This window comes from Bombina bombina, chromosome 5 (assembly GCF_027579735.1).
Source record: "Bombina bombina isolate aBomBom1 chromosome 5, aBomBom1.pri, whole genome shotgun sequence".
Classification (NCBI taxonomy): Eukaryota; Metazoa; Chordata; class Amphibia; order Anura; family Bombinatoridae; genus Bombina; species Bombina bombina.
In genome coordinates this window covers 132541210-132567908 of record NC_069503.1, presented here as the reverse complement: position 1 = coordinate 132567908, position 26699 = coordinate 132541210, and the positions used below count along the sequence as shown (strand labels likewise).

Here is a 26699-nt window from a genome sequence, read left to right as displayed (position 1 = left end):
CTCAGGCAGAAAATGTAACACGGTGTTAAAATAAGGTTATGCGCAAATAAGTAAAAAAAACATTGCCACAGAATAAGAGTAAAATGCAAAGTAACCCGTATGGGCTAGGTACCTGGTTTAGGATGAGGCAAGTAAGTTCCGTAAGGACAGAGTTTGGGGAGACCACGGATGCAGCAGTAGTACTGCGGAGAGGAGAGCTGACAGGCGCCCTGCTTGGCGTGTGACGTCACAGAGGCTGCAGATCCGTTAGCGCAGTGAGTTAGGCTGATCCGACAGGCAGGAGAAACAGGATGCAGCTTAGATTAGTTGCAGAGAAACAATACCAAGCAATGAAAGGAAGTGGAAAGCTGGTATTTAAGGTGTAACTGAGAAATGTCTTAAAGGGACAGTGAATCAGGTTGTGACATGACAATTGTGGACATATAATGTCCTCGCTGAACAAAAGGCAGAATAGTCCTTATAGTCACCATCTTGAAAGCTGGTACTCTTACATAATGATTCAAAATTTTCAGATCCAGAACTGGTCTGAATAAATATTCCTTCTTTGGGACAATGAATAGATTTGAATAAAACCCCAAACCTTGTTCCAGAAGAGGAACTGGCATGATTACCCCTGAAGACTCCAGGTCTTAAACACACTTCAGGAAAGCCTGAGCTTTTACTGGATTTACTGGGATACGTGAGAGAAAAAATCTTCTCACAGGAGGTCTTACTCTTGAGAGACAATACTCTGAATCCATTGATTTTGAACAGATTTTATCCAAATATCCTTGAAAAACCTTAATCTGCCCCCTACCAGCTGAGCTGGAATGAGGGCCGCACCTTCATGCGGACTTAGGGGCTGACTTTGGTTTCCTAAAAGGCTTGGATTTATTCCAATTTGAGGAAGGCTTCCAATTGGAGGCAGATTCCTTGGGGGGAGGATTGAGTTATTGTTCCTTATTCTGACGAAAGGAACGAAAACGGTTAGAAGCCTTAGATTTACCCTTAGTTTTTTTTATCCTGAGGCAGAAAAACTCCCTTTCCCCCAGTAACAGTTGAAATAATAGAATTCAACTGAGAACCAAATAAATTATTACCTTGGAAAGAAAGAGATAGTAATCTAGATTTAGATGTCATATCAGCATTCCAAGATTTAAGCCACAAAGCTCTTCTAGCTAATATAGCTAAAGACATGGATCTAACATCACAAATAAAATGATTAGCATGTTGCAGTAAGCGAATAATGCTAGATATGTCAGAATCCAATTCTTGTTGCGCTAAATTCTCCAACCAAAAAGTTGATGCAGCCGCAACATCAGCCAAAGAAATTGCAGGTCTGAGAAGATGACCTGAATATAAATAGGCCTTCCTTAGATAAGATTCAAGCTTCCTATCTAAAGGATCCTTAAAGGAAGTACTATCTTCCATAGGAATAGTGGTACGTTTAGCAAGAGTAGAAATAGCCCCATCAACTTTGGGGATCTTTTCCCAAAACTCTATAGATTTTGCTGGCAAAGGATACAATTTTTTAAACCTTGAAGAAGGAATAAAAGAAGTACCTGGCTTATTCCATTCCTTAGAAATCATATCAGAAATAGCCTCAGGAATAGGAAAAACCCCTGGAGAAACTACAGGAGGTTTAAAAACAGCATTAAAACGTTTATTAGACTGAACGTCAAGAGGACTGGTTACCTCAATATCCAAAGTAATTAACACTTCTTTTAATAAAGAACGCATATACTCAATTTTAAATAAATAAGTAGATTTGTTAGTGTCAATGTCTGAGGAGGATCTTCTGAATCAGATAGATCCTCATCAGAAGAGGATAAATTATCATATTGTTGGTCATTTGAAATTTCATCAACTAAATGAGAAGTTTTAAAAGACCTATTACATTTATTTGAAGGTGGAAATGCAGACAAAGCCTTCAGAATAGAATCAGAAACAAATTCTTTGAAATTTACAAGTATATTATGCACATTAGAAGTTGATGGAACTGCAACTGGCAATGTACTATTACTGATGGACACACTATCTGCATGTAAAAGTTCATCAAAACAACTATTACAAATGACATTCGGCGATATAATTTCTACAATTTTACAACAAATGCACTTAGCTTTGGTAGAACCAATGTCAGGCAGCAATATTCCAGCAGAAGCTTCTGAGGCAGGATCAAAGTGAGACATCTTGCAAAATGTAAGAGAAAAAACAACATATAAAGCAAAATTATCTATTTCCTTATATGACAGTTTCAGGAATGGGAAAAAATGCAAATAGCATAGCCCTCTGATAGAGAAAAAATCAAGAGGCAAATCAATCAATGGGGTATTGAAATAATGAAAAAGTTTGGCACCAAGTATGACGCACAACGTAACTAAACTTTTTTGGCGCCAAATGACACAACCGTGTGAAAGGTCTCGGCGTCAAGAATGACGCCGAAAACGACGAACTCGCGTCATAGACGTACTCTTTCGCGCCAAAAAAAATTTCGCGCCAAAAATGACGCAATAAAGTTTAGCATTTGTTGCACCCGCAGGCCTAATACCGCCCGCAATTTGTAAGAAGTAGTCAATTGAAAAAAAGACTAAACCCCAGGTAAGAAATAAATTTCATTTTTAAAAGATGTTTATATTCCCCAAATATGAAACTGAGAGTCTGCAGAAGGAAATACATGAACCTGACTCATGGCAAATATAAGTACAATACATATATTTAGAACTTTATACAAATGCATAAAGTGCCAAACCATAGCTGAGGTGTCTTAAGTAATAAAAAACATACTTACCAAAAGACACCCATCCACATATAGCAGATAGCCAAACCAGTACTAAAACAGTTATTAGTAGAGGTAATGGTAAATTGATCTGAAAAGGGAGGTAGGAGATGAATCTCTACGACCGATAACAGAGAACTTATGAAAAAGACCCCCGTTAGGGAAATCATCGTATTCAATAAGTGATACTCCCTTCACGTCCCTCTGACATTCGCTGTACTCTGAGAGGAATCGGGCTTCAACAATGCTGAGAAGCGCATATCAACGTAGAAATCTTAGCACAAACTTACTTCACCACCTCCATAGGAGGCAAAGTTTGTAAAACTGAATTGTGGGTGTGGTGAGGGGTGTATTTATAGGCATTTTGAGGTTTGGGAAACTTTGCCCCTCCTGGTAGGATTGTATATCCCATATGTCACTAGCTCATGGACTCTTGCCAATTACATGAAAGAAATTGTTTTTCCCGTAATGTGTTTTCAATGACTTGTTATACCAACTGCAGAGTATAACATGTACGAGAAATTCCTTATTAAGGTTTATTCTTGTATTTGCAATAGCTGGTTTTGTTCTTTGAAACCATATCCAATTCAAATAGGTTGAGCTTCTAGGGAAATCAGATCTCTTTATTTTATCACTTTCTGTACACACACATGCTTCTTTATGTTATCTCTGAATAGCAAACCCCAATACTTAGGGGTCAATTCTAAAAAAAATGCCAATCTATATGTGATTTTCCACACGACACTCGCAGGGGAAGACCTCATGGAATTCTATAAAAAAAAAATGGTCTTTTGACATATTCTCCAATAAAAGTAATAATAGCACTCTATTGAAGTAAAGAGGGGGACCCCGGCTACTGTTTAGTATTACGCCTAATACAAAACAAATTATGCTGTTGTCAGTGCACCGTACCTTAAACTTTCTGTTATTTTCATATGCATAGGTTTTCCTTTTAGAGTAATTAGTGTTTTTAGTATTTTGATAGAAACTCACCACCTTTTAATCAACGAGAAAAATCTGTGAGATCTGTAGGGCGGAAATCTTTACAGAATTAGACTGGGATTTGGGAGAAAATGTAATATACACCCATGGAACGCCCCATTTATTTATTTTGTACTTTTAAGTATGATTATTTTCTTTTTTTATTTTTGCACATCCAGTGTACTTAAATTATAATTTAATATGATTTATTCCTGTGTAAATTACATACACATTTTACTTTTTTGATAAAATATCATTTTTGATGAACAATTTTGTTCTGATTTTTGATGAACCTTAACAATACATTTTTTTTCTGAGTATTTCTGTGTAAATGGTTCAATTATTCGTTTGTGTGATTTTTAAATTACAAATTTCATTGTGCACTTTTGTAATGTATGCATCTCTTTCCCACACGAAAATGCAGTATACGCCCCTGAGCTAGACACCCTATTTTCAGGGTAAAAAGTGGCTTTATAAAATAGGAAATAGGACTGGCAACCATTTTTATGTAATGTCACCAGCCCAGGAATCTTTTTAGAATTTGGGCCTTATAGAGAACAATTGAAAATTAAATTGTTATTACTTATCTCTCCTAACCCCCACTGGGAATGTAATTTCTTTTGCTGGTTATGTTTACAAAGCTTTTCTATAACCAATACTTAAAGGGACATTCCAGACAAAAATGGAATCCACATGGATGCATTTCAGTTTTGAATGGAAGCATTTTTGTAATATACATGTATTAGCAAAAATGCTTCTAATAAAAGCTATAGCTGTTTAAAAAGTGTATTTAAGTATGCACCGTGCACCAGCATTTTAAACACAGCACTTGCTCAGAGAGCCTAAGGTGCTTATACCATCTGGTAATGACCCAATATGTTAATTGCAGACATGATACATGCCCCACTGGAACTATGAGCAGCTGCAGTATTTTAAATGCTGGTGCACTGAAACTATCTAGCTATGCTTCACATGCAGAAAATTGTTAACACTAAAACAGTAATAATTTTTACTAGAAGCATATTTGCTAATATATGTATATTGCAAATATGTTTCTATCCAAAGATGCAAACTATCATTATAGGTAGAGACAGTATGGGCAAAATTGTCTATTTCAAATACCGAAATAAAGGTAATTGAGCAATTTGTAAACAATGTTTTACACTCCAAACAGGTAAAGGGATTATTGGTAACAAATTAAAGCAGAAATAAATTTAGGATACACTGTCTCTTTAAGTGTGAGTTTTACAATTGTATCACTGTTATGCGTAAAGATTTCTGACAGATTGTTTCTATATTTGTTTTTTGCAACAATCAAAAAGATAAAAGTAAAAAGATAAATAAATAAGGGAAAAATAAATAACTCCATCTTTACCTCAAGAGTCATCATCAAGCTTCAGAGGAGACGACTCTAATCTGATCGCTGGAAGCTGTAAACCCCAATCAAATGAATCTTTTCCTCTTGTAGATTTTTGCAGGCCTGGGTCCGCACCCCTTCCTGGTCCTGTGAAGAAAATGATTATTGCTTAGGGTCTTGTCTTACAACCTCTGATACCTGTTCCCCTTGGGCTACGGGGAGCTTTGGTGTGGGATACTCAGTATCTTGCGCTTATTTTTTTGCCCTGATCCAACTCAAATAAACATACAATGTATCACAGGAAACAGTGCCCCTCAGTTCTGCCCTCATCACCCCTAAGGAGGCAGATTCTAATTCCCTGCCTGGGCTGGTCACTGTGACTTACTCACCTCTACTCAGGCACGAAATTCTTAGGCCTAGATTTAGAGTTCGGCGGTAAAAGGGCTGTTAACGCTCCGCGGGTTTTTTTCTGGCCGCACCATAAATTTAACTCTGGTATCGAGAGTTCAAACAAATGCTGCGTTAGGCTCCAAAAAAGGAGCGTAGAGCATTTTTACCGCAAATGCAACTCTCGATACCAGAGTTGCTTACGGACGCGGCCGGCATCAAAAACGTGCTCGTGCACGATTCTCCCATAGGAAACAATGGGGCTGTTTGAGCTGAAAAAAAACCTAACACCTGCAAAAAAGCAGCGTTCAGCTCCTAACGCAGCCCCATTGTTTCCTATGGGGAAACACTTCCTACGTCTGCACCTAACACCCTAACATGTACCCCGAGTCTAAACACCCCTAACCTTACACTTATTAACTCCTAATCTGCCGCCCCCGCTATCGCTGACCCCTGCATTACACTTTTAACCCCTAATCTGCCGCTCCGTAAACCGCCGCCACCTACGTTATCCCTATGTACCCCTAATCTGCTGCCCTAACATCGCCGACCCCTATGTTATATTTATTAACCCCTAATCTGCCCCCCACAACGTCGCCGACACCTGCCTACACTTATTAACCCCTAATCTGCCGAGCGGACCTGAGCGCTACTATAATAAAGTTATTAACCCCTAATCCGCCTCACTAACCCTATCATAAATAGTATTAACCCCTAATCTGCCCTCCCTAACATCGCCGACACCTACCTTCAATTATTAACCCCTAATCTGCCGACCGGAGCTCACCGCTATTCTAATAAATGTATTAACCCCTAAAGCTAAGTCTAACCCTAACACTAACACCCCCCTAAGTTAAATATAATTTTTATCTAACGAAATAAATTAACTCTTATTAAATAAATGATTCCTATTTAAAGCTAAATACTTACCTGTAAAATAAATCCTAATATAGCTACAATATAAATTATAATTATATTATAGCTATTTTAGGATTAATATTTATTTTACAGGCAACTTTGTAATTATTTTAACCAGGTACAATAGCTATTAAATAGTTAAGAACTATTTAATAGTTACCTAGTTAAAATAATAACAAATTTACCTGTAAAATAAATCCTAACCTAAGATATAATTAAACCTAACACTACCCTATCAATAAAATAATTAAATAAACTACCTACAATTACCTACAATTAACCTAACACTACACTATCAATAAATTAATTAAACACAATTGCTACAAATAAATAAAATTAAATAAACTATCTAAAGTACAAAAAATAAAAAAGAACTAAGTTACAGAAAATAATAAAATATTTACAAACATAAGAAAAATATTACAACAATTTTAAACTAATTACACCTACTCTAAGCCCCCTAATAAAATAACAAAGCCCCCCAAAATAAAAAATTCACTACCCTATTCTAAAATACAAATATTACAAGCTCTTTTACCTTACCAGCCCTGAACAGGGCCCTTTGCGGGGCATGCCCCAAGAATTTCAGCTCTTTTGCCTGTAAAAAAAAACATACAATACCCCCCCCCCCCAACATTACAACCCACCACCCACATACCCCTAATCTAACCCAAACCCCCCTTAAATAAACCTAACACTACCCCCCTGATGATCTTCCTACCTTGTCTTCACCATGCCAGGTTCACCGATCCGTCCTGGCTCCAAGATCTTCATCCAACCCAAGCGGGGGCTAGACATCCACTGAAGAAGTCCAGAAGAGGGTCCAAAGTCTTCCTCCTATCCGGCAAGAAGAGGACATCCGGACCGGCAAACATCTTCTCCAAGCGGCATCTTCTATCTTCTTCCATCCGATGACGACCGGCTCCATCTTGAAGACCTCCAGCGCGGATCCATCCTCTTCTTCCGACGACTAGACGACGAATGACGGTTCCTTTAAGGGACGTCATCCAAGATGGCGTCCCTCGAATTCCGATTGGCTGATAGGATTCTATCAGCCAATCGGAATTAAGGTAGGAATTTTCTGATTGGCTGATGGAATCAGCCAATCAGAATCAAGTTCAATCCGATTGGCTGATCCAATCAGCCAATCAGATTGAGCTCGCATTCTATTGGCTGATCGGAACAGCCAATAGAATGCGAGCTCAATCTGATTGGCTGATTGGATCAGCCAATCGGATTGAACTATATTCTGATTGGCTGATTCCATCAGCCAATCAGAAAATTCCTACCTTAATTCCGATTGGCTGATAGAATCCTATCAGCCAATCGGAATTCGAGGGACGCCATCTTGGATGACGTCCCTTAAAGGAACCGTCATTCGTCGTCTAGTCGCCGGAAGAAGAGGATGGATCCGCGCTGGAGGTCTTCAAGATGGAGCCGGTCGTCATCGGATGGAAGAAGATAGAAGATGCCGCTTGGAGAAGATGTTTGCCGGTCCGGATGTCCTCTTCTTGCCGGATAGGAGGAAGACTTTGGACCCTCTTCTGGACTTCTTCAGTGGATGTCTAGCCCCCGCTTGGGTTGGATGAAGATCTTGGAGCCAGGACGGATCGGTGAACCTGGCATGGTGAAGACAAGGTAGGAAGATCATCAGGGGGGTAGTGTTAGGTTTATTTAAGGGGGGTTTGGGTTAGATTAGGGGTATGTGGGTGGTGGGTTGTAATGTTGGGGGGGGGTATTGTATGTTTTTTTTTACAGGCAAAAGAGCTGAAATTCTTGGGGCATGCCCCGCAAAGGGCCCTGTTCAGGGCTGGTAAGGTAAAAGAGCTTGTAATATTTGTATTTTAGAATAGGGTAGGGAATTTTTTATTTTGGGGGGCTTTGTTATTTTATTAGGGGGCTTAGAGTAGGTGTAATTAGTTTAAAATTGTTGTAATATTTTTCTTATCTTTGTAAATATTTTATTATTTTCTGTAACTTAGTTCTTTTTTATTTTTTGTACTTTAGATAGTTTATTTAATTTTATTTATTTGTAGCAATTGTGTTTAATTAATTTATTGATAGTGTAGTGTTAGGTTAATTGTAGGTAATTGTAGGTAGTTTATTTAATTATTTTATTGATAGGGTAGTGTTAGGTTTAATTATATCTTAGGTTAGGATTTATTTTACAGGTAAATTTGTTATTATTTTAACTAGGTAACTATTAAATAGTTCTTAACTATTTAATAGCTATTGTACCTGGTTAAAATAATTACAAAGTTGCCTGTAAAATAAATATTAATCCTAAAATAGCTATAATATAATTATAAATTATATTGTAGCTATATTAGGATTTATTTTACAGGTAAGTATTTAGCTTTAAATAGGAATTATTTATTTAATAAGAGTTAATTTATTTCGTTAGATAAAAATTATATTTAACTTAGGGGGGTGTTAGTGTTAGGGTTAGACTTAGCTTTAGGGGTTAATACATTTATTAGAATAGCGGTGAGCTCCGGTCGGCAGATTAGGGGTTAATAATTGAAGGTAGGTGTCGGCGATGTTAGGGAGGGCAGATTAGGGGTTAATACTATTTATGATAGGGTTAGTGAGGCGGATTAGGGGTTAATAACTTTATTATAGTAGCGCTCAGGTCCGCTCGGCAGATTAGGGGTTAATAAGTGTAGGTAGGTGTCGGCGACGTTGTGGGGGGCAGATTAGGGGTTAATAAATATAACATAGGGGTCGGCGATGTTAGGGGTAGCAGATTAGGGGTACATAGGGATAACGTAGGTGGCGGCGATTTGCGGTCGGAAGATTAGGGGTTAATTATTTTAAGTAGCTTGCGGCGACGTTGTGGGGGGCAAGTTAGGGGTTAATAGATATAATACAGGGGTCGGCGGTGTTAGGGGCAGCAGATTAGGGGTACATAAGTATAACGTAGGTGGCGGTCGGCAGATTAGGGGTTAAAATTTTTAATCGAGTGGCGGCGATGTGGGGGGACCTCGGTTTAGGGGTACATAGGTAGTTTATGGGTGTTAGTGTACTTTAGGGTACAGTAGTTAAGAGCTTTATAAACCGGCGTTAGCCAGAAAGCTCTTAACTCCTGCTATTTTCAGGCGGCTGGAATCTTGTCGTTAGAGCTCTAACGCTCACTGCAGAAACGACTCTAAATACCAGCGTTAGGAAGATCCCATTGAAAAGATAGGCTACGCAAATGGCGTAGGGGGATCTGCGGTATGGAAAAGTCGCGGCTGTAAAGTGAGCGTTAGACCCTTTAATCACTGACTCCAAATACCAGCGGGCGCCCAAAACCAGCGTTAGGAGCCTCTAACGCTGGTTTTGACGGCTACCGCCGAACTCTAAATCTAGGCCTTAGAATCTAGTCAGTTAGAGACATTTGAGGGGTGGAGTTGAGATACACTGATATACAATGTGTGACAGGGAATGTGCCAGGTAGATTGTATAGTACTGTGAGAAAGTACCAGATAGGGCCACAGTGAAACATCTCAAGGAAAATATGCCATGATGAAATGTGCCAGGCAAAGTGTTCTATATTCAAGTGTGCCACAATGATGAATCTGATAAGCTGCACGTGCGATGAAGTTATTTGTACAAATGGGAATATTACTAGCCTCATCATATGCTTTTTTTCTAATGTAAGTGACATATTAAAGAACTGTGGGATCTGTGTTTTCTCTATTATTTGTTGCTCTAATGTTTCCAAATATATCTTTGTTATAGGTCCAATGTTATCAGTGGGATCCTTATAACAGTTAAATTTGTATAAACTAATATGCTTCTAACTCACTAGGTGTCAGTAGTCTCATTCACAAATGATGGAGAATGTAAAATATCCCTTTTTTGCTCTTACTTATGAGATAAATTATGAAACATTTTGACAAGAATAGATTCCTGTTGATGAATTCTTTACCAATAAAATACTTTTCTAGTGAGAGAACAAATCTTTTTTTTTAAGAACTGAGGGTTTGAGATTTCTAGCAAACTATGTGATAGAAACATGCAGAAATATTAATACAATGATAATTTAATAATTATACAATAACTATGTGATAGAAACATGCAGAAATATTAATACAATTATAATCTAATCATTATATAATAACTATGTGATAGAAACATGCAGACATATTAATACAATGATAATTTAATAATTATATAATAACTATGTGATAGAAACATGCAGAGATATGAATACAATTATAATTTAATAATTATATAATAACTATGTGATAGAAACAAGCAGAAATATTAATACAATGATAATTGAATAATGATATAATAACTATGTGATAGAAACATGCAGAAATATTAATACAAATATAATTTAATAATGATATAATAACTATGTGATAGAAACATGAAGAAATATTAATACAATTATAATCTAATCATTATATAATAACTATGTGATAGAAACATGCAGAAATATTAATACAATTATAATTTAATAATTATATAATAACTATGTGATAGAAACATGCAGAAATATTAATACAATTATAATCTAATCATTATATAATAACTATGTGATAGAAACATGCAGAAATATTAATACAATTATAATCTAATCATTATATAATAACTATGTGATAGAAACATGCAGAAATATTAATACAATTATAATTTAATAATTATATAATAACTATGTGATAGAAACATGCAGAAATATTAATACAATTATAATCTAATCATTATATAATAACTATGCGATAGAAACATGCAGAAATATTAATACAATTATAATCTAATCATTATATAATAACTATGTGATAGAAACATGCAGAAATATTAATACAATTATAATCTAATCATTATATAACTATGTGATAGAAACATGCAGAAATATTTATACAATTATAATCTAATCATTATATAATAATTATGTGATAGAAACATGCAGAAATATTAATACAATGATAATTTAATAATTATATAATAACTATATGATAGAAACATGCAGAAATATTAATACAATTATAATTTAATAATTATATAATAACTATGTGATAGAAACGTACAGGAATATTAATACAATTATAATCTAATAATTATATACCTGTGAACATAAAATAAGTGAATATTATACTATATGACAGAACATGCATTTTTAAGAGACCTTTACTTTTTTTTGTATACTATCAAATTGACTTTGTTCTTTTGGTATATTTTGCAATGCTGAGAGCTATCTGGTGATTGATGGATACAAACATATGCCTCTTGCTATTGGCTCACCAGTAGGATGACCAGCTGTCCTCCACAAAAATACTTGACAATCTGTCTGTGACTGTTTATAATTGTAGGTGGGCTCACACAATGCACCCCCCCTCACAAAAGCTCTACCTTAGTCCCCAGTAATTTTACCCCTTGGCTGTGTCAGGGTACCAGGAATCAGACAGAGACATCTAAATTAATGCTAAATTAATCACACCTTTATTAAAAAAAATAACAAAAAAAATGTAGCAAGTCCAAAAGGCAAATAACAAGCCAGGAGTCAATGCCAGAGCATATAGTGAGACGAGCCAGGTCAGGAACCAAAGCGAGTAGTCAGACGAGCCGGGGTCAGGAAAATGAAGATCAGCAAAGTCAGGAACTAGCCAGGTATCAGGAACCAGAAGGGAAGTCAAACAAGCCACGTTATACACAGAGTCGGAAACACAGGAACTCACAAAGAGATCAGAGACAAGACAAGGGCAATGGCAAACAGGACTGAGGCAGTTAAATAGGGAGTGATGACATCATCATTCTGGTACTGCAACCTGTCTCTCTCTGATAATTTTCTTCAGTTTGGCCATAAGGGGGAGCCTGGGAGTAGTGAGTAGCATTATAAACTCTGCTACAGGCAAGGAAAAAAGACAGGTGAGTCTGGAAGCCAAGATAAAAATCAGTAAATAACTATTGAAATCAGAGTGAAACCCTGACAGGCTGCCTGTAACATATGTAAACAGAAGTCATTTGACCCTCTTGACTGCCTCTCACTTCTGCTGCATATGAAAAAAGGAATTGCATATGATTGTATAATGATTGTATAGTTATTATATTTCTGCATAGCTAAAATAAAATAAATCTGCAGGGGCCTAAAACAACCCCAATTTTCTGTGAGATTTTTAATTTCTCTGGATTGGAAGACTGTTCTGGCCTCTCTAAGACCATACTTCTATTTCAAACCTCCTTACATTTGTCTTGGATGGGAGACTGGGGCTGATTCAGGTAGATATAGGGGTGGGGTTGTGGTACACTTGAAGACACAGAGTGAAGGCATATTAGGGGTGGGGTAAGGTTGGCTGTGGACATCTTGGGGTGAGGCCAGGAAGATCAATAGGCGCGCTCTTGTTTCAATTAGTGACAATGGGATATTTTTAGGCAAAGGGAGGAAAAGTGTGACGTACCTCCCAAACTGTTACCATCCTGTAAAATATGGGGAAGTTGAGAGACCTCCTATTTCTCTGAATTTGATGTCTAAATAAGCTGCAAGAAACACACAAAAGGGTAGCTTTGTTAACCCACAAAATTCTTTGGGAGAAACCACAAGTCAGCCATACTGTTCTGTTTAAAACACAGCGAAGAATAAATTACCCAGCTGACTTTGCACTTGAGCTCAGGGTGATGACATCACACAATTGAACAGCATGTGGAATAGGCAGATATAGAACTGGAAAAAGAAAAACCTCTCTAAATTGTCAGTATTTCTTTCCGTGGTAAAAATATAATTTCCTCATCTTGCAATCCTCTTTACTAAACCATATCCGCAAGATGAAAATCACTCCTCTAGTGGCCATACCACCACTTCAAAAGAAGCAAGACCTATGGTACCATGGCTTCAAAGTATACATCCCTTCATCACTTCATTTAGAAGTTCTGAGCCAGTTCCATGACACACTAGCCGCTGATCACGGAGGTAACCCAAGAAGAAGTGCAGTGGTAATATTGGCCAACCTTACATCAAGATGCCGAGGACTACGTAAGATTTTGTGACATTTGTGCCAGAGCCAAAAACTCCACTACCAGACTTGCTGATTTTCTTTAACCTCTTCCTGTTTCCGCTTGTCCTTGGTCTGATAAAGCTATGGACTTCATTGTGGAACTGCTTCCCCCACAACAGCACAATACCATCATGATAGTGGTAGACTGCTTCTCTAAGATGGCACATTTCATACCAACCATTGGCCTCCCAAATGCTGCCAAGACTGCTGTTGTGTTCTTAATAGAAATCTATCGCCTTCACAAACTTCCACAAACCATCACCTCGGACAGAGGAACCCAGTTTATTTCCCGGTTCTGGACAATATTTTGGCGTCACCTGAGGAGCAAACACTGTTTATCCTCCTCCTATCATTCTTAGACAAATGGGCTACCCACTGATGAGTTTTCATATAACAACCAGGTGAACCAATCCAGCAACACACATCAATATTTGAGAGAAGGGTAATACAGTGTTTACCAGACTTCTTGATATCACAGAAAAATTAACATCTAGCATGGAGGAGCAGTGTAAGATTATACAGGCATTGCTGCTGCGATTTTAAACCAAAATGGATGATTTTATGCAACCATATGACGCATAAGTTGGGAAGCAGCCATTGCATCAGCCTTTGGGACTTTACAAGTGTGCTCCAACTAACCACAAAGGTTTAGATACCCCTAAAGTATAATTTCACTTTACCAGTCTGCCTTCAGACAATAGCACAGCCGAGATTTCAGTGAAATACCCCTGCAATGTCTGGACACAGAGCTTCATCACTTACCTTTCTTCAATCCCACACTCCAGGAGGGATACGAATATGCCTCCCTCATCCTTCTCCCGGTGGGGAGTGTCCAACTCCCGTGGTCTGGTTCTGAGATATATAGAGGTCAGTGTTTTGCATAATGATGAGGAGGCTGCAAAGTCTCGGATCCAGAGTGTCTCTATCGTTCCATATAGGATGTGGATAGACAAGTTCACCATCTGTGATATCATATATAGAGGACTTTTAATGGTGACAACATTCAGAAAAGGCATAGCGTGAGCCCCGGTGCGATACCTTATCATGAACAGGGGACTGATTGCTATGCTCCCGTACTTGACTAAGTGACTACTGTGAGTTGATGCAACATGTTAAGTCTTAGTGGACCTGGCTAAACTAAACACAAGCGAAACTCAATTTGGACACAAATAGAGAACTCTTTATTCATTTCATAGCCCTGTTACTTTAATATGCTTGACTATCTTATTTTTTTTAGCTTCACTTTTTATTAATGTTGTTGAATGGTGCGTAGCTCAAAGAGGAATCGAGTAACCTGATACAGCTTATAAGATATTTTCAGAGCACTTCATGCCTTACTAGATGCCCAATAGCTTAATCTGCTTAGTTCTACACAGGTCACATTATTTTATGTGATCTCATGATAACCACAAGCCCCATTTTCCACTACCCTAAGTGTAAACAAATACAGCTAACACTAGATGTCACCAAAGCTTTGTATCATCTGTCTGGGCTATAGCAAAACAATTTTGTCTTGGCTGAGTTTTATCTAATTTATGAGAGCCCAATTACTCCCTAACAACTATTTTAGGTGAATAACTAGACCCAATAGCGAAATGCTTGTTTAGCAAATTCTAACTCCATTCAGGTTTGCAAAAAAGCCAACAGTTTTTGTTTCGTTTAAGCACAACTGAAATACATTAAGTTGTTAAAACATTGGTATGTGCTTTGACTAATCCTGCCAAGTCCACTCTGAACCTCTATATCTCTATCTTGTTACCTGGTTGTAGTCTAGGAGTTAGTTATATCTTACACAATGCTCTAGTATCAGTAGTCTACATTATGAGACATAACAATGTTTTTTTGTTTGTTATTTATGTTACACTATTATCATTTTGTGCATTGATGCCATATATTAGCTATATGTTAATTTCATGTGATAGATCACCAGTCTGTGACCTAATCTAAGTTATGGAGAGCAGTGCTAGCATATATATGTTCATGTATACTCCGGTTCTTTTGTTTTTTGTTACCTGTTGATATACAAGGGAAATCTCCATTCTCTTTTTTCTGTATTTTACATTATTATACTAAGACTTTCAAGGCACAGTTCCAACTCCTACAATCCACCACTTAACTTAAGTAGACACTATGCTACAGCAGTGGCGTCACTAGGGGGGGGGGGGCGGGCCGCACCCGGGTGACACCCAACAGGGGGTGACACCAAAAAAAAAATTTTTTTTTTTTTTAATTTTATTGAAATTCAAAGAAATACAATGTTGAGATGCATAGCTTTTTTTTTATTAGAGGGGCTGGCATTTGTGAACATTGGTGGGACTGGGGAAGATGTAGACACACAATATTTTTGCCCCTTGAGCCAGTGCTGCAATTTCAACAAATAGTTTTCCTGGCTGCTTTTGCTTGTTTGTACTTTGCTTCTCCCCTGCCCAATTTCGCTATGAATGTTGTGGGCATGCCGTGGGGCTTGCAAAGTTGCGCTGCTAGCCTAAACCTGCCTGCCTATCTGTGCTCACTGCTCAGTGACATGTGGAGCAGTGGAGTCACTCACTGCTGTGCTGTCTCTCTAAACGGGAACTGGCAAATCATGAGGGGATGCCTGGCACCTGACTGCATGACTGTTTGACACTGTCTTTAAAGTGAAGGAGCCACGTATGATGCCCACCAGACCATTACGGTTACGGTACACTAAGTGCACACTGAACAGGTAGGAGGGCGGACGGGGGTCTGGGGGTGGGCAGAGTGCAGAGGTGATTGGCCATAAGAAGAGGTAGGCACGCGGCCCGGGGCTGTGCACTGACAGACTTGGAACAGAGTAAGAGAGCAGAATTTTCATAGTTTGCACCTAAAACTTTTCTTTAGTGAATTATTTTTAGAGTGCTCTGTTTATCTTTCATTTGATGCTCTGCTGAGCCAGGGAGCAGCTCTAGGCATGAGCTTTATAATTAATGCAGTGCAGTTTACATATTTTGTATGTGTGTGTCTGAGTTTTTGTGTGTGCATCTGAGTATGTTTTAAGTGTGTCTGAGTGTTTGTATGCGTGTTTGCCTGTGTTTTTGTGTGTGTCTGAGTGTTTTTGTGTGTGTGTCTGAGTGTGTTTCCGAGTGTTTGTGTGTGCATCTGAGTATGTTTTAAGTGTGTCTGAATGTTTGTATGTGTGTTTGCCTGTGTTTTTGTGTGTGTCTGCTTTCTGGGGGGGGGTGACACCATAACTTACCGCACCGGGTGACACCAACCCTAGTGACGCCACTGTGCTACAGAGATGCTACATTACTTACACCTAATAAGAAGGAGGTTTAGCCTCCTCCTGTGCATTATTAAGAGACATAAGCCGGCGAGGGAGTTAGAGAATCGTCTACAGCAGTGTAAATCAGTGGCAACTGACTCTAAATAATATTAATCCTCATCAACAAAGTAGGATATGTAGAGATAGACTCCACCTGACTTAGCCATGTCTGTGTTGTTTCTATAAGTGCTGTTTTGCAATTTGATCATATCTTGTAACTTGGGGACACGCTAAACAAAGCCAATGAATAGCGCACTACACAGAAGAAAAGTTTACTAATGGTAGCGCTTATTTTGGTCTTTTAGTCTTAAGAGAGAGGGAGGCATAGTATTGTAACTTTAACTACAACTTGGATTATAAATGGAATCTATATGTTAGTTCTTATCTGGACATTACTCTAAGTTGAAGCAGTAATCTTGTTTTCTGTTGCATTGAACCATTCTTCCTTTCTTTGCCTTCAGACAATATCACAGCCGAGATTTCAGTGAAATACCCCTGCAACGTCTGGACACAGAGCTTCATCACTTACCTTTCTTCAGCCCACACTCCAGGAGGGATACGAATATGCATCCCTCATCCTTTTCCCGGTGGGGAGCGTCCAACTCCCGTGATCTGGTTCTGAGATATATAGAGGTCAGTGTTTTGCATAATGATGAGGAGGCTGCAAAGAATTGGATCCAGAGTGTCTATATCGTTCCATATAGGATGTGGATAGACAAGTTCACCATCTGTGATATCATATATAGAGGACTTTTAATGGTGACAACATTCAGAAAAGGCATAGCGTGAGCCCCGGTGCGATACCTTATCATTAACAGGGGACACAAATAGAGAACTCTTTATTCATTTCACATCCCTGTTACTTTAATATGCTTGACTATCTTATTTTTTTTAGCTTCACTTTTTATTAATGTTGTTGAATGGTGCGTAGCTCAAAGAGGAATCGAGTAACCTGATACAGCTTATAAGATATTTTCAGAGCACTTCATGCCTTACTAGATGCCCAATAGCTTAATCTGCTTAGTTCTCCACAGGTCACATTATTTTATGTGATCTCATGATAACCACAAGCCCCATTTTCCACTACCCTAAGTGTAAACAAATACAGCTAACACTAGATGTCACCAAAGCTTTGTATCATCTGTCTGGGCTATAGCAAAACAATTTTGTCTTGGCTGAGTTTTATCTAATTTATGAGAGCCCATTTACTCCCTAACAACTATTTTAGGTGAATAACTAGACCCAATAGCGAAATGCTTGTTTAGCAAATTCTAACTCCATTCAGGTTTGCAAAAAAGCCAACAGTTTTTGTTTCGTTTAAGCACAACTGAAATACATTAAGTTGTTAAAACATTGGTATGTACTTTGACTAATCCTTTGGGTGGCTAAATGCATGTTTTAATAATGTTGATCCTGCAGTCCTGCCAAGTCCACTCTGAACCTCTATATCTCTATCTTGTTACCTGGTTGTAGTCTAGGAGTTAGTTATATCTTACACAATGCTCTAGTATCAGTAGTCTACATTATGAGACATAACAATGTTTTTTTGTTTGTTATTTATGCTACACTATTATCATTTTGTGCATTGATGCCATATATTAGCTATATGTTAATTTCATGTGATAGATCACCAGTCTGTGACCTAATCTAAGTTATGGAGAGCAGTGCTAGTATATATATGTTCATGTATACTCCAGTTCTTTTGTTTTTTGTTACCTGTTGATATACAAGGGAAATCTCCATTCTCTTTTTTTCTGTATTTTCCATTATTATACTAAGACTTTCAAGGCACAGTTCCAACTCCTACAATCCACCACTTAACTTAAGTAGACACTATGCTACAGAGATGCTACATTACTTACACCTAATAAGAAGGAGGTTTAGCCTCCTCCTTTGCATTATTAAGAGACATAATTCCTTTCTCTCCCTCAGCCGGCGAGGGAGTTAGAGAATCGTCTACAGCAGTGTAAATCAGTGGCAACTGACTCTAAATAATATTAATCTTCATCAACAAAGTAGGATATGTAGAGATAGAATCCATGCTTTATTTACCATATGTGCATATAAGTCTTTTTCTATATACTTTAGTAAGGGACATGCCTATAATAATATATATACGGTACAGTCCTATTATATGCTAGATCTCTAAACGTGCACAACCATTGCTCTGTTAATTCATAGAGAATAAAGATAAGGGTCACTGATGTTAGTGCTATGTATGTTTTGTTCTTTTTTTCTTCTTTTTGCGCAAAACCTCAATAAAAGATAAATTGCAGTAAAAAAAATTATTACTAAAACTTACAGAAAACCCATGGCAGGTAATACAATCCTACATACAACCTCACAGCATCCTAAACATTGTATACATGCTTTCCCTAAGGGCGTATTTATTAGACTGGGGATAAATACAAAATCTGATAGTATTTATGAACAAGAATCAGAATAACTCATTACTAGATTGGCCTCGAGGGGATACAATTGTGAAAGTCTAGAAAAATGTCGCCAAGAAGTAAAAACTTATGTAAAAAATAAGTATTAAAGATAAAGTGTGGGTCTCTCTGGACATTCACATTCACAATGTGTTGGATAATACCACAACTAAGGCCACTGGTGCTGAAAAATACTAGGTTATATCAACATATATTTTCCGTTTGGGATTTAATTCTTAAAAAATACAAAGGAATTTCTTCCCCTAAATCCCCTTTAACCCCCATTTTCCATAACGCAGAATTCTATGGAGGCATAAACCCAAAGCAATAAGCAAAAATCCGAATTGGGATTTTTCAACCCTATCATAGACTTCATACAACGAGGGAAACTTAGACCTCGCGCTGAACTACAGAACATAGCAGGGGGATATTTCTCCTCATGGCTTAAATATTCACAGTTACACCATTACTTACAAATGTCTCCCTACAAAAAAGACCTCTTGAGAGAATTGTTTATTTTTCAACATCTATACCAGTTAACGACATTACCAAGGGCACTTTACGATTATCTAGACAAATACTGGACAAAAGCTTCTACACACCTCTACCTATATATACACAAAAAGGGCGGGATGAGCTGGAAATTGATATTTTCTTTGAAAAATGGTTGAAATTATTCTCCAACATCAAAAAAATCTTCTCCTTCACCTCAAATATCAGAAATAAACTACAAATTACTGTCCTGTTGGTACTTAACACCAACACGCTTAAAAATACTAAATCCCAAATCCTCAAATTTGTGCTGCAGGGAATGCGGGGGTATAGGCACTATGACACATATATGGTTGGCATGCCCATGTCTCACTAGGTTCTGGCACTACCTGGATTCTATTTTCAAGAACCTCTTAGGGGATTAATTCCGGCTCACACCCCTTATGGTACTCCTGCACAATAGACCTAATATCAAATGTATACTCAGACTTACCTTGCTTAAAATTGGTCTAAATAGTGTGAGATCTCTGTTAGCTAGGCACTGGAAATCCACACATGTACCCAACATTACCGAGTGGAAAGAAAGAACTTGTGAATTACTGAACCTTGAAGAATACTCTTAGATACAGAGAAACAGGCTACCAATGTTCCAATATATTAAATTCTATTGGGAATCTCTATAGTCACATATACAATAAATGATAGCACTCATAACTTGAGGTCATCCTTACATTATTCTGGTTTTGAACGATGGAGACAGTTTATATTTTATCCCCCTTTTCTACCCCCATGGTCCAGTACCTCACCATTTCCCCCAAACACTCAAAATCTAATAAGTAGAAATAGGAGAGAAGCGCAAGCACGATTCAAGTGTAGAGATCAAAACTTTATTTGTAGCCACACGCTGAATGGGTACTCACAAAATATATATAATTAGAAAGCACATCGAATCTCCATTCCTCTATACGTCCCCAGAAAGTGCCTGGCTCTGTCGGTAGCGTGATCTTGCAATCATTGAAAGAATGCCCAGGTAGAGGAACGTAAGCGTGATAGGAATATAAGAAGCGCCCTCGTCTATAGGTCAATAGGTAACCTCCTTACGATACACGCAGGCACTTTCTGGGGACGTATAGTGGAATGGAGATTCAATGTGCTTTTTAATTATATATATTTTGTGAGTACCCATTTAGTGTGTGGCTACAAATAAAGTTTTGATCTCTACACTTGAACCGTGCGTGCGCTTCTCTCCTTTTCTACTTTTCAGACTTCGTTTGGGATTTCAGTACTACCCTCAAAGAGGAGCTGCTGCACATATTGGAATTTTGGAGCATTCTCCACACAAAATCCTTTTGAACTCTCACTGATCACTATAAGTATTGGACTTTTTATGTGTTTACTTAAATATATACAGAGTTTTTATTTTAATACATTTATTGTGTTTTTAACTTGGTATGTTTTAAATGTATATGTTGAGTAGCTTAATACTATCAGCATCTTTATCTGAATTTAACTTATCATATAAGGTTATTAGTATTTATTAATTGCCAGTACAATTAGTAGTCTAACTATAATTAATTTTCTCTAATCTTATTTGCGCTTCTCTTTTTCTACTAACTGTCTGCAAATAAGTTACTTTACTCTAAATCTAATACCCTTCCCCTTCTTTTCTTCTGTAACTCTACCCTTTTTCTTTCCTCTTCTATGTCTTTATCTCATTCTCTTTACCGATTCTCTCTAAGTTCTATAAAGGTTTTTGAAGTTGCCAAATAGACATCTGAGCTAGAGATGATTATAATGTACTTGCAGTACTTGAACTGTATCATTGACTTGACTTTATGCATCTATACTCGACTACGATGAAACATCTCCACATTTATTATTAGAACACTAATTAAAATTATGTGGCAAATTATAAGAAAAACGTGGATTTCTTTATGTATTTCTTATTTGTTTATTTGAAAAAATAAAAATATATATATATATAAAAAAAAAAGTAGTATTGAACAAGGACAAAGGTTTCACCGAAAATTCTATTGTATTTAATGCAGATAATACGCAACCATTTGAATCTATAGTCAGGATTTTAAAGAAAAACATACATATCTTGTTAGGAGAGGATTTCTTACAACCTGTAATTAAGAGTTGCAAATTTGTTTCAAAGAAACCTTATACATTAGCACAAACCTTGTCTCCCAGTTTAGTACAAAGGAACAGACCTGTTAAAGAATCAAACTGGCTATACAAGAAGGCTAATTTCAGTTGTAACAGCACAAATTGTAATACTTACACCCATATTAAATTAGGAAGTGTATTTGATTCCAATACAAATAAGAGGCAATATTATATTGATTTTTGTATATCTCCTTACATGTAAACTGTGTAATTTCAATACATGGGAAAAAGTACACAAGAAGTAAGAACAAAATTTGGAGAAAATTTAAGGCAGGGGTCAGCAACCTTGGCACCCCAGATGTTTTAGAACTACATTTCCCATGATGCTCAGATGCACTTTAGGCTGGCTGAGTATCATGGGAAATGTAGTTCTGAAACATCTGGGGTGCCAAAGGTTTCTGACCCCTGATGTAAGGGATACTAAAAATTATAATATGGATTCTGCAGTACCCAATTGTTTTAATAATTATCATCTTACCAACAAAGCAGAGCTAGCAGTACAAATAATTGATATTGCTAGGATACCATCTAGAGGTGGAAACAAGAATACTATTTTAGAGAAGAAGGATTTTTTTTAGCCTAAAATTACAAATATTGGTCCTATCAGGCACGAATAGAAAATGTGACATTAAATATTTTAAAGATAACTAATATCAAAGAGTTAAGGTTATCATTGTTTCCTTACTTGAAATAGGAATGTCAGCAATATTATTAGTTTAGTCTTTTAATCCTGCATCAAAGTGTCTTTACTGTGTAATATAAGTGCCTGGTTAAGGGTTGTTCATCTGTATTTTATGGTATTGTTTGTAAAGGGTTAATACTGTTTGGTATAAAAGTATAGTGTAACAGAGGTAAGTCTATGAGTAAGCACCACTAGGGGACGCAAAGCGCGTCAGATTCCTACTCTACTAGATGCTACCCTGTCTGCATGTAGCTGTTTTTAATTTGGATGCAATAAAATTGTTATTTTATTTTTCAGCACACCTTGTAGTGCCGTTTTTCTATTTTCTGCCTGGCTTTTAGCTTGCGGTCTGATAAACCGTGTTATCAGCACTTCAAGCTGGGGGAATTTTTTAGTGATGCCTTTCTGGGTTGGAAGCTCAAAACAGCCTGGAGTGGTGGTATGAGTGTTTGGATTCTACACATCAATATTTGCTAAATGTGGATTACAGCCAGCTGCACTTCTGGATCTGCCATGCTCTGCTGAAGTTCCTGATGTTTCCTGAAGACTCAATTCCCTTTAATGCCAATGAAATTTGATCTATCTAGCCTTCCTGGTTGCTCAAAAACAATACAGGTCTCAGGCAGACAAAACAAATGCAATCCCACACCCTCCTGCAACCATGGTCACAAGGTGTGGATTTCTACTACCAAACAACAGATTTCCTGTCCTTCTAAAAAAATGGGTCCTCAATTCATTGGCCTATTCATGGTGATAGAAGTCCTCAACCCTGTGACCGTGCGGCTAAAACTCCCAGAGATCTACAAGATTCATCCTGTGCTTCATGTTTAGTTGCTCAACCCCTGGAGAGCAGATCCACTCTTCAATAGAACCACTATACCTCCAGCACCTGTTGTTGTAGATGGCTCAGAAGAATATAAGATCTAAGAGGTTGCCGAGGTTGTTTGGAGTATCTAGTGCGCTTGAAGGTGTATGGCCCCGAGAAACCGTCTGTGATTGCTAGGAATGTCCATATTCCAGCTAAAGTAAGGGCCCTCCACAGAAGGCATACCGGTTGGCCTGCCCCAGTTTGTGCCCAAAAGTAGCACTGTGGGGGCTACGGGTGAAGTCCCTTACCTGCTCCTCTCTACCAGCTTCGCCCTTGACATCCTTCATGCCATACTGTAGCTGTCCTTGCTCTTTTATGCCAGCTCCTCCAGAATTGCTGCAAGTATGTGCTAAGAAGGCATCGCACAAAGCTTCGTTTATGGAGTTAGGGGACACTCCACCTCTAGAAATATAAATACTAGTTATTATAGTTATAGAAAGAGGCTGTCCTTGTGAACAGGAAATCCCTATAAAAGTCCTAAGTGCACTCGGTGAGTTGGTTATTCTGAAGCTTTCGCTAAGGTTACCTGGTGCTCTGCTCTTGTTCAAGACTCAGACCCTGCTATTCCTCCTGTTTCTGCTCTTGCACTTGTTCCTCCCCTGTATACCTGCTTCCTGGCCCTTCCCTGTCATTGTATTTCCTAGCTTACTTTTCTTGACTAAATGCATCTGTTTATGAACCTTTGCTGCCTGTGCTGACCTCAGACAGCCTGACCTTACTTTTGCCTGCTCCTCTTGTACTCATTGCTTGGACTTTGTTTGTTTTTTTTCATTACGAAAGCCCCCGTTCCACAACAGATCTCCTAAGATCCTGTCCTCATCTCCAGGTTCCCCTAGAGGTCATGCTTTTAAGGATTTGCTGTTTTGCTGCTACAGGGTACCAGTTCCTGATCAACCTATAAGGCCAGTGACAACAAATGCCGTTCAGATTGTTTTCCACAAATCAGGACAGTTCATTTTACACAAGTAAATTATTATTTTCCCTTAACAATGTACAAAGGGATCATTCTAAACACCACAATGTTTGTAAAAATTGTTCACATTATTTTGCCCCATCTTTGTGTCTTACTGTCTCCTTTTGTGAGACTTAAATCAGTGCAAAGTTTGACAGTAGTAAAACGATAATTTGTGCAGTGATTGATTTCAATGCGAGATGATAAATAGTAAACCGGCGCGATATTTAGGGAGTGCTTAGCAAAAAAGAATACTATGTAAACAGGCGAGAAATGTTAAGCATTAAAAATGAAAAAATAAAGGCTTAATAGCCGCCGATAATTCATTATTAGTAACTATGTAAATGCAGATTTTATATTCAACTCAGATAATTTAGGTCTTCCTTTGATATTTCAATTCATTTGAAGTGAAATTAATTTGTTAAAATACCCAAATTACAGACATCACATAACAGTAAAATATGTTTTCTTACACTTAGATTGGATTATTTTGCAGAACACATAAGACATGGGGGCCGATTTATCATCCCCCGATTGCTGCCTAATGTAGCTGTTTCGACGTGAGCCTTCAGGTTCGACAGAAACAAGAGTTAAAGGGACACTGAACCCCAATTTTTTCTTTCGTGATTCAGATAGAGCATGTAATTTTAAGCAACATTCTAATTTACTCCTATTATCAAATTTTCTTTATTCTCTTGGTATCTTTATTTGAAATGCAAGAATGTAAGTTTAGATGCTGGCCCATTTTTGGTGAACAACCTGGGTTGTTCTTGCTGATTGGTGGATAAATTCATCCACCAATAAAAAAGTGCCGTTCAGAGTTTTGAAACAAATAAAAGCTTAGATGCCTTCTTTTTCAAATAAAGATAGCAAGAGAACAAAGAACAATTGATAATAGGAGTAAATTACAGATTTGCTAAAAATTGCATGCTCTATCTGAATCACAAAAGAAAAAATTTGGGTTCAGTGTCCCTTTAAGAAGCAGCAGTCTTAAAACCGCTGCTCCTTAACTCGTACACCACCTCTGCGGCAGCATACAGCAATCAGCCCAATAGAATACGATCAGGCTGATTGACATCCCCCGCTAGCCGAGAATCTGCAGGGGGCGGTATTGCACAAGCAGTTTATCAGAACTGCTATAGCGGATAATGTCCGTCCGACACTTAATAAATCGGCCCCATGGGCTTTTCTCAGAATTTTCCCAGGATTCTAGGTTTAGTTTCCCCATTCCTACATGGAACCAAAAAACAACGATAGCTAATTTATCAGTATTGATAGTGTCTACAATGTACAAGAGCAAGAGAGTTTTCTATAACTGATTAAGTGAGGATAGACATTAATAATATTAATAATAATTTTAATTAAAAATAATTATTAATAATAATAATTTGTTAATATACACACAATATTTACCAATGTCAGAGAGGCTTCAGGGAGGCAATCAATGTACTCTCTCTGTTTGATCCAATCTCTGTTTGAACCATTCTGAAATACGTAGCAGGCAAAACAATTTTCAGCACTCTGAAAAGACAAGAAACATTAACACAGTAGCAGAAGTTCAGCAATATTACGGGCCAGATTACAAATGGCATGCTCATTTTTTTCATCTCGAGTGCCGGGTTAGTGTGCGTATTGCAAGTTGAAATTAAAAAGGTAGCGCGCAAAAGAAAGACTCAGGACTTTGGTTATCGCTAACTCCTTCTGCCTACTGACTTCTATGGGGCACTCTGAACACTACGTTAGACCAACTGTGCTAAAGCCGGTGTGTTAGGAATACTTAAAGGGACACTCCTCATTCTTTCGCTCACTAATCTGGCCCAGCATGTGCTGAATTTACAGTGCTCAGCATAAATGAGTACACCCCAACAGATTTCTCATAAAACCTTTACTTACCTTTCAGATAAAACATATTCTATGGTACACTATACTACAAAATACTCCCACAAATGCGGGCCATTGGTTGCAACCAATATTTGATAATTTGAACCCACAACAAAGTATTTTTTCCCAACAAATTCATTTAAGACCATGTTGCAAAAATGAATAAACCCCAATGAAAGTCATAGGAGCAAAGCTAAATATCTGACAACAAATTCCTAATTAACAAGAATTCAACTGCAGGTGAGTCTAATTATTCATTAAACAGGTGTCCAGCAGTTGATTATAAAAGGGCATCACTTACCAAAGAAAACCCCTTCCCATGTCATGCTGTCAGCAATGGCACCACATGGAAGAGAAATGTCACAAGGCCTAAGAAAGAAAATAATTTCTTTACACAAGAAAGGTGAAGGCTACAAGAAGATCAGCAAAGCTTTATTTATCAGTCAGAAAACTGTAGCAAAAGTGATACAAACATGTAACAAAGATGGAACTGCAAACATCTCACAGAGACGCCCAGGCTGTCAACGGAAGTTAACACCTCAACAGTAGCGTCTTC

General features: G+C 37.6%; 1 protein-coding gene across 2 annotated transcripts in view; it reads right to left on the bottom strand.

Annotated features, from left to right (window-relative positions):
- LOC128660082 (retinoic acid receptor responder protein 2) overlaps positions 1 to 26699 on the bottom strand; it is a 53898-nt gene that overhangs the window by 8351 nt on the left and 18848 nt on the right. The window contains exons 3-4 of one of the 2 annotated variants that reach the window (XM_053713696.1): positions 25676 to 25783; positions 5115 to 5243 (exon numbers count right to left, since the gene is read on the bottom strand). In XM_053713696.1, coding sequence (XP_053569671.1) covers positions 5151 to 5243; positions 25676 to 25783 — 201 coding nt within the window. In that variant the 3' untranslated portion in view covers positions 5115 to 5150. The remainder of the gene's footprint in view (positions 1 to 5114; positions 5244 to 25675; positions 25784 to 26699) is intronic. The other variant, XM_053713697.1, reaches the window with a different exon arrangement.